Source organism: Cucumis melo, chromosome 12 (genome assembly GCF_025177605.1).
Source record: "Cucumis melo cultivar AY chromosome 12, USDA_Cmelo_AY_1.0, whole genome shotgun sequence".
In the NCBI taxonomy this organism is placed as follows: Eukaryota; Viridiplantae; Streptophyta; class Magnoliopsida; order Cucurbitales; family Cucurbitaceae; genus Cucumis; species Cucumis melo.
In genome coordinates, this window is record NC_066868.1 from 20,580,127 (window position 1) to 20,589,928 (window position 9,802).

The 9,802-nt window shown below is 35.0% G+C and overlaps 1 protein-coding gene across 1 annotated transcript; it reads left to right on the forward strand.

Annotated features, from left to right (window-relative positions):
* Window positions 1-345: 345 nt before the first annotated feature.
* Window positions 346-1,856, forward strand: LOC103488622 (ervatamin-B-like). The gene is made up of 4 exons (XM_008447444.2): window positions 346-802; window positions 890-1,122; window positions 1,228-1,368; window positions 1,478-1,856. Exons 1-4 carry the CDS (start codon window positions 358-360, stop codon window positions 1,694-1,696), a joined length of 1,038 nt encoding a protein of 345 aa, XP_008445666.2. The 5' UTR covers window positions 346-357; the 3' UTR covers window positions 1,697-1,856.
* Window positions 1,857-9,802: the final 7,946 nt, after the last annotated feature.

The following is a 9,802-nucleotide window of genomic DNA, read 5'->3' on the forward strand; positions in this document are numbered from 1 at the left end:
CATAAAAAATATATTGATTAGGATAATATTTTTTTAAAAAATATATATAAGCAATTGTTTTTAAAAAGATATTTTAATTAGGATAATTGTTTTAAGAAAACCCATATTAAATCTTTTTTAAAATAAGGAAGTAAAATAATCATCCATTAAACCATTAAAAACATATTAATTAGTAGATCTTAACTAAGTATCCTATAATCAAGAAAAAGCTCATCTTTAACTAAATATCCAAAAAATTCTATAACCACACCCATTTTAAGGGGAAGAGGGTGATTATTCTGTTGAGTAAAACACCTATATAATTTGGCTTAAACATGGGAAAAAATCAATTCATCCTATTGCTCAAATCTTCCCACCATGACTGTCATGAAATTTTTTATTGTTGCCCTTGTTTTGATTGCTTTCATGTCTCACCTATGTGAGAGCTTTAAGTTGGAAAGAAAGGATTTTGCATCTGAAAAAAGCCTAATGCAACTCTACAAGAGATGGAGTAGCCACCATAGAATCTCGAGGAATGCAAATGAGATGCACAAACGCTTCAAGGTGTTCAAAGATAATGCAAAACATGTGTTCAAAGTGAACCAAATGGGAAGATCATTAAAATTACGACTTAACCAATTTGCGGATATGTCCGATGATGAGTTTAGTAGCATACATAGTTCCAATATTACTTACTACAAACATTTACATGCCAAGACTGTCGGTGGATCATTTATGTATGAACATGCAAAGGAAATTCCATCTTCAATCGACTGGAGGAAAAAAGGAGCCGTGAATGCCATAAAAAATCAAGGCAGATGTGGTAATTAAATTGATTTAATTTATAATTCTTTATAATGTCTAAAAGCCTTCTAACTAATAACTATGTTAATAATTTTGTGTTTGGCAGGAAGTTGTTGGGCGTTTGCAGCTGTGGCTGCCGTAGAATCTATTCACCAAATAAAAACAAATGAGTTAGTATCTCTGTCAGAGCAAGAGGTGGTGGATTGTGATTATAGAGATGGTGGTTGTCGTGGAGGATTCTATAACTCTGCATTTGAGTTCATGATGGAAAACGGTGGAATCACAGTTGAGGATAACTATCCATATTATGAAGGAGATGGATATTGTCGTAGAAGAGGAGTGAGTTTAAACCAATATAATTCTAATTAAACTATCTAAATTTATTATATAATTAAATTATTCATGATATAATTATGTGTATTGTGTTTGATATTTGATTAACAGGGTTATAATGAGAGAGTGACAATTGATGGGTACGAGAATGTACCTAGAAACAACGAGCATGCTTTAATGAAAGCAGTGGCACATCAACCGGTAGCAGTGGCTATAGCGTCAGGTGGAAGTGATTTTAAATTTTACGGGCAGGCAAGTATGTAGTTAATTTTGCTACAACTTAATTATAATTTGGTGCAACATGTAAGTCATCAATTATCTTCAATTAAAAGAAATATTAAACTTTGATAATTATTTGCAGGGATTGTTTACGGAACAAGACTTTTGTGGGTTTAATATTGACCACACGGTAGTGGTAGTTGGGTACGGAACCGATGAAGATGGAGATTATTGGATAATAAGGAACCAATATGGAACTCAATGGGGAATAAATGGTTATATGAAGATGCAACGAGGAGCACGAAACCCACAAGGTGTATGTGGAATGGCAATTCAACCTGCCTATCCTGTCAAGTACTAGATTTACTTTCTTTTGATTTAGCCTCTTATTAAAGTTGGGTAGCTTGCTAGGGCTAGGTTTTTCTTCATTGGCTATTTTTGAAAATAATTGCAGATTTCATTATGCTTTTTCCTCCGTGTACCAATTCCTATATAAATAAATAAAGACATTAGTTTTCTTATTCTTTCCATTTGGGTTGTCTGTCATATATTTTCATTTACTCATAATATAGACACTAATAAAACAAATAAAATCACTCATACCAACTTGCTAAACCTATTTCAGATAGAATTTAATTTTAAAATAATAATATTTAAAATAAAAATTATAAACCATAACATACAAATTAGAGCACCCCTAATATCAAAATTTTAAAGAATAATTGATATAGATATATATCTCAATAAATCTTTAATTCTTAAAGAATGAAGGTTAAAGAATTAAATCTTAATATGACTGTCACCTTGTTCATGTAATAACAAAAAAAAAAATTTAATGTAATTTTAATTTAACTATCTTAATTTTATTTAATTATGTTGGAATCATTAGATGTTAGTTATTTGATGGAGAAGGAATTGATTTTGGAGAAATTGAAAATTAGTTAAATATCTGATGGATAAACATTTAATTAATTAGAGGATTTGATTTTTGGTGTTAAATTTAAATTTAAGTTACATAATAGTTGTTTTAAGTAAAATGGTGGATTTCCAATGAAAAGTGAAAATAATTATACATTATTGTAACCAAATATTTGTCAAAAGTGTACTAAAATATTATTCAATCACAAATTCAATCAAATTGTGTTAGGTGTTGAATTTATATCTCAAGTAAATAATCCATTTCGAACAAAACAAAACCAAAAAATAATAATAAAAAAAAGGAACTTTAAATTGGAAAAGTAAACAAGATGGCCTGTATTCAAATGACATGATAGCTTGAAATAAATAAATATTTTGTAAAATAAAACCTAAAATGCCTCTTCGAGCCCTAATCATATAATTTACATCCGTTTGATAACAATTTCAATTTTGGTTTTTTGTTTTTGAAAATTAAACCTCTTTTCTTTCATTTTCTTATCATGGTTTATATCAATTGCAATCTTAGGTAAATGAATTGTATTAGGGTTTAGGGTTTAGAGAAATTACAAAATTGGTCATTTCTTTGGAATCAGTCGAAAGAGTTTGTGCTCTGAGAGGACATTATTGACTTTTGTAACATGAACGAAGTCAAAACGTTTACATTGGTGGCCTATAGGACGTAGGTCAATTTCCTTTCCTTGCATCTAAATTTATGTATCTTTCGTTTACGAGTTTATAATATTTTGTAGGTGCTTGTATTCATCTATTCTTGGTTCGAAGGAAAATGTGTGCAGTACTTCTTTCTAAATCTGTCCCGCATCTCTTCTGGACATAACTCACAAGAATCTCGAATTTGAAACATGTGTAGTAGATTGATTGTCTCAAAAGCAAACCAAATAGTTCTAGCTTGCTCCTTTTAATCCTGCGCAAGTAAAGTTATTTTATCATAGTTGCATTGACAATAAAATAGTACTTATATTTTGTATAAGTAAGGGTCATTGGGCATTGCTTGCCATTAATACGTACGATGATATAGTGTTTTACCTTGACTCCTAAGGACAACATCAAAATCAACTACAAGATATGTAACCGACATGTAAGTTAATCTTCTATGTCATGTGGTACTGTTGATTCTAATGTGCGTACAATATTTTAAAATTTGTGCAATCTTATCTTAGCAAAATAGAGCAACAACGATGTTTCAGTCATAAAAGAGCATTAATAAAAGTCGGAAACAAACTTTACGGCGAACAGTAAAGGCAAGTAGAAACATTTAACACTAGAAGAAATCTGAGTTTTAATGTCGGTTTGAAAAAGTAAAAAATGAGCACTAATGTCGGTTTTGGAAAGGAGAACGTTTAATGTCGGTTTTAAACCGACATTAAAGAGGGAGCTTTAGTGTCGATTTAAAACAGACATTGAACGTCCTCCCTTTTCAAAACCGACATCAATGCTCTTTTTTAATTTTAATTCTATTTTTTTATTTTGTTAAAAAAATAACTCTTTCTCTCAATATTTTACTCTTTCTCAATGTGCACGATTGTTTCTCCCAATTTCTTCTTCTCCTCTCAATCGCATCTCACTCTTTCCCTTTCTTCTCCGAATAATCATCACCTCCACCATTGTGCTCGTCACCAACCACTGTCATTGTGCTCACCACCACCTTCTAAACAAACTCACCCGCATCCCCCTCTTAAAATAATAATATTTGAAATAGAAATTATATAACCATAACATACAAAATAGAGCATCCTCCTAATATCAAAATTTTAATGAATAATTGATATAGATATATATATTTCAATAATTCTTTAAATCTTAAAGAGTGAAGGTTAAAAGAAGTAATTCTTAACAAATATCTTAGAATCAAACTTACAACAATAACAAACTTACAACAATAACAAAGTAATCATTTAATTTGAGAAATCACAAATGTTTCACTATATGACTGTCACCTTGTTCAAGTAATAACCAAAAAATTAAGAGATTCTACTATTGGACCTTCGAACTAAATTTAAGAGACTGCATGTATTTACGATTATGCATTGATGGTAGCTAAGATGCATAATGCAATTCCATAGATGATGATTGATATTATGTTGATGATGATGACTGATATTATGATTGACTATGATGACTGGTATGTTTATTATGTTTATGATACATGAGATATTAATCACATGAATAAGGACGTTATGATTAATATTTATGTCATGTTATGACGTTTATGATGATGTTACATACTTTGGATTGTGATGTATCTGTTAACTTTGTCTGTTGAGCTTTTTACCCCACCTGTATTGTGATCATATCTATGGAGTCACTCACATGACTAGGGATGCTCCTACGGGATCACTTGCACGATTTATGGGTGTACCTACGGATCATATGCATGGTTAGGGACAGTTATATTGTGTATACTGGGTCACTCGCATGACTAAGGGTGTTCCGACGGGACCACTTGCAATATTAGGGGTATACCTACGTATTACATATATGTTTATGAAGTGTGTACCTGCGATCACTCGCACGACTAGGGGTGTTCCCATGGGATCACTCGCATGATTTAGGGGTGTTCGTATATTCTCACTCACTTAGATGTGTTCCATTGGACACACGACATTATGATTATGTTTCTAACGAAAAGTTAACAGATCACCTAGTTGGACTAGTAGTGGGTCCCTTACTGAATATATTTATATACTCACTCTTTCCTATGTTTAATATTTCAGGTTAAGGTAGAGAACTTGAGAAGCTGGCGAGCGATAGAAAGTGATATGTGGCATGCCATATGAGGACACAATTAACTTTCGCATCTATTTATATGTTTTTCAGTGTTTTAAATTTTAACCATTTTACTTAAGATTTTGTCCTATTTATTTGTTTTTAGTTCTTTAAAATTGTTAGAACCCGTAGGTCACGTTTTCAAATTATTTTTGTTAATTTTGACAATCTTATGTTTTTGTGAACTTCTTGATATTAATTTTATAAAGATTTTTGTTATCCTCTTTTTAAGAAAGTGTCTTTTGATGTTTATCTTTTAAGTAATGACCTTCACTTAATTTAAAAGTTTGGGTCGTTACATGATATGTTAGGATGTATGATAACCTTCCCTATAGATAGCCTTTAAAGATTTCTTCATTATCCAATATGTCTAGATGTAGGAGATTTATGTGGTTGTGTTGCTACTTGGGAATTAAAAATGTCTCTAAGATATAAAGGTTAACTAGTTTTTCTTTCAATGAGTCTTCCTCGTTGCACAACGCTTTGAAAGTTCTTTCTATATCTCTTCTTGTTATAAAGTCATCATGATGGAAAAGTGCATTTTTCAGACCATTTTCTTTTCTTTCTCCTAGATTTCACTCAGAGAATTTGTGACCTTTTAGTCTAGTCACAAAACAAAAGTCTTTCAACCCAAATTCTTCTTATGTCCATTAAAGTTGAAAGCAAGGACATTAGTTTTTTTTTATGGCATTGTTTTCTTAATAGGAAATTCAGAAATTGTGTTTGTATTTTAGCCATTTTAATGCTAAGGAACTGGCCAAAAGGACTATTTGTCAAAACTTAAGAGAGAATTATTTTGTCCATTTTTGACTTGATCTGATTCAATGTTTCTAAACTGTAGTATATAGTAATTCTAAGGTTTTCTTGTTCAACTTCCATAATGATGTCATTTGGATAGTGTTTCACTTGTTGAATGACATAATATATAGTATGTTTCAAACAAAGGTAAGTTTAAAAAAATTTACAAATGCAGAGCACTATAAAGAAAAAGATACACAAATATACAACGCTATATATACAGATATTCACATTCTAGTTTGTTACCTTTATTCCTTTTTCTTTCTTTATTTTTCTTTCTTCTGCCTTTGCTTTACACCTTATTTGTAAAAAAGAACACTAATATAAATTATATTGAGTGAAATATATACAATCAGTATAGAAACAGACATGTTTGTATGTGGGATAGATAGTGATAGATGTAGATTGATCGAAATGAATATAGATTAAAACCTCTTTCTATGCGATATAGATCATGCTAGATATATGTGGATGATGGAGATAGATCAAAATGAATATAGACTCGAACCTTTTTTATTCTTGCTCATCATATATCTGTAAAAAAGAAACGCTAATATAAATTATATTCAATGAAATATATATAATCATTATAGAAACATGCATGGCTTGCGGCTCTTAATCTATATATATATATAATCATATAGATCAAACATCATCTATCAATAAAAAAGAAACCGGCTTGACTCGCGGCTCGGCTCAACTCGGCTTGCGGCTCGGCTCACGGCTCGACTCAACTCGGCTTGCGGCTCGACTTAGTCTTTGGCTCGCTCGAGACACCCGGTGCACACGCGAACGGCTACTTTGGCTGCACGCGACAACAGACGAAAACTTAACGCGACGACGACGATACGGTCTGCAGCTTAGCCCGGGTCTTCTGGGCTGCACCGAACGGCACACGAAGAAGGGGAATGTCACCTGCGGTAGGGACAGAGGCGGGGTGGATCTGTGGTTGCGTGAGGCCGAAAGGATATCGGGAATGGATGGGGCCGAGGAGAACGAACGGTGGAGCTGTGAACCGACGGAGATGGAGACGGGGACAGAGGACGGGGACAGCGGACGGAGACAGAGGCGAAGACGGGGACGGAGGTGGAGGCGTGCGTGACGGAAGAGGAATGGCGTGACGGCAGTGACGTTTGTCGGGTGCAGACGAAGGAAGAAGAAGGAAAATGAAGTCGACTAGGGGGGGAAACGCGCACGGTCCTAGGGTTGTTCTTTTTTTTAAAAAAATCTTATTATATATATATATATATATATTAAATATTAATAATAATAATAATATTAATTAATAATAATCATATTAATATTAGATAATGATTATAATAATAATAAATAATAATAATAATAATAATAATAATAATAATAATAATAATATTAATATTAAACAATAGTAATAATAATAATAATAAATAATAATAATATAATTAATATTATATTATTATTATATCCATTTACAAAACATTAAATTTAAAGAAATTCGTATCCTTAAATTTCTTTTTCTACCCTCTTCAAAGGAAATCAAGAATTTACACCAACATTTTAAATTTCCGAAAAAATCACACAAAATAATAAAATTTACCTCGAAAATTCGGGGCGTTACATTCTTCCCTCCTTAGGGAACTTTCGTCCTCGAAAGTTTTATTCCTCGAACAGTTCGGGATAACGGGACCTCATGTCATCTTCTCGCTCCCATGTAGCCTCTTCCACCGGGTGATTCCGCCATAAGACTTTAACCAAAGGAATTTCTCTATTCCTCAACATTTTCACCTCCCTAGCCAGCACCTCAACGGGTTGTTCTGTATAGCTCAAGTTTTCATCAATCTCTAGTGGTTCGTAATCCACTACGTGGGATGGATCTAGCACGTACTTCCTCAACATACAAACATGAAACACATCATGAACTGTCGAGAGTGATGGTGGCAACGCCAAGCGATAAGCTACATGGCCAATCCGCTCCAGAATCTCAAATGGCCCAACAAAACGGGGACTCAGCTTTCCTCTCCTTTCAAATCGTAAGACACCTTTCATAGGTGCTACCTTCAAGAACACCTTGTCCCCCACATCAAACTCAAGATCTTTCCGTCTCACATCAGCATAGCTCTTCTACCTACTCTGTGCGATCTACATACGTGATCTAATCTTCTGTATCGCTTCGTTAGTAGACTGAACTAACTCGGGACCCATCAATCTATGCTCACCCACCTCACCCCAGCAAACCGGGGATCTACAACATTAACCTACAAGGCCTCAAATGGTGCCATGCCAATAGTAGCCTGAAAACTGTTATTATAAGCAAATTCCATCAAATGCAAGTGGGAGTCCCAACTACCTGGAAATTCCAATGCACACGCTCGCAACATATCCTCTAAAACTTGGTTCAAACGCTCAGTCTGACCGTTAGTCTGTGGATGGAAAGTTGTACTAAAGTCTAACCTCGTGCTCATAGCAGTCTGCAAACCCTTCCAGAATTTGGAAGTGAAACCGGCATCTCTATCAGAAACAATCGACACTGGCACTCCATGTAATCTCACTATCTCAGACATGTACAGCTGTGCCCACTTACTAGCGGCGTAGGTGGATTTACCCAGAACGAAGTGCGCTGATTTGGTAAGTATGTCAACCACAACCCAAATCACTGTAAAACCCCTCAGAGTTCTTGGCAGTCCTATAATGAAATCCATGGACACGTTTTCCCACTTCCATTCCGGTACACTCAAGGGTTGTAATAAACCCGCTGGTTTCTGCCTTGGTGCCTTAACCTGCTGACACACCAAGCATTTACTAACAAATTTCGCCACCTCTCTCTTCATATTACGCCACCAATAAACCCGCTTTAGGTCCTGATACATCTTCGTACTATCCGGGTGCATGGAAAATGGGGAACTGTGAGCCTCAGATAATAATTTTGTCTTAACCGCACTATCTGACGGCACACAGAGGCGCCTCTCAAACAAAAGTCCACCATCAGAGGATATGGAGAACTCAACAGCTTGCCCTATCTCTGCTAGGCCATGCTTCTCAACCAAATAAGGATCGTTACTCTGAGCATCAATGATCTTTTGCCTCAAAGTCGGCTGTACCGTCAACTGGGCTAACTGCATAGAGACTGCCCCTACTGACACTGCAATCTCAGCCCTCTCAAGATCTTGATGCAATGGGGCCTGTCGGGTAATAAGTGATGCTGAATGTGATACCTTTCTACTAAGAGCATCAGCTACCACATTTGCCTTGCCTGGATGATACAGTATCTCACAATCGTAATCCATCACAAACTCAAGCCATATTCGTTGTCTCATATTCAATTCCTTCTGAGTAAAGAAGTATTTCAAGCTCTTATGATCCGTGAAGATCTTTATCTTTTCACCATATAAGTAATGCCTCCATATTTTCAATGCAAAAACCACTGCTGCCAACTCTAAATCATGTGTAGGGTAATTCTGCTCACGACTCTTCAACTGACGAGAAGCATAAGCGACTACCTTACCTTGTTGCATCAATACACAACCCAAACCCTTCTTGGAAGCATCACTATAAATCACAAAACTGCCAGAACCATCAGGTACAGTAAGAACCGGTGCAGTAACTAGCTTCTGTTTAAGGTTCTGGAAACTGTCCTCACATGCCTTGCTCCAAACAAAAGGAGCTCCTTTCCTGGTCAACTGAGTAAGAAGAGTAGCTATACGAGAAAAGTGCTCCACAAACTGCCGATAATAACCTGCTAAACCCAAAAAGCTACGAACCTCACTGACTGTGGAAGGTCGGGTCCAACTGGTGACTGCCTTTATCTTAGCTGGATCCACAGAAACTCCAGCCTTAGAAACCACATGGCCTAGAAAGGACACCTTCTTTAGCCAAAACTCGCATTTCGAGAACTTTGCATACCATTTATTATCCCGAAGGGTTTGTAGAACCATATGTAAATGCTCCTCATGCTCGGCCTCCATCTTGGAATATATCAAGATATCATCAA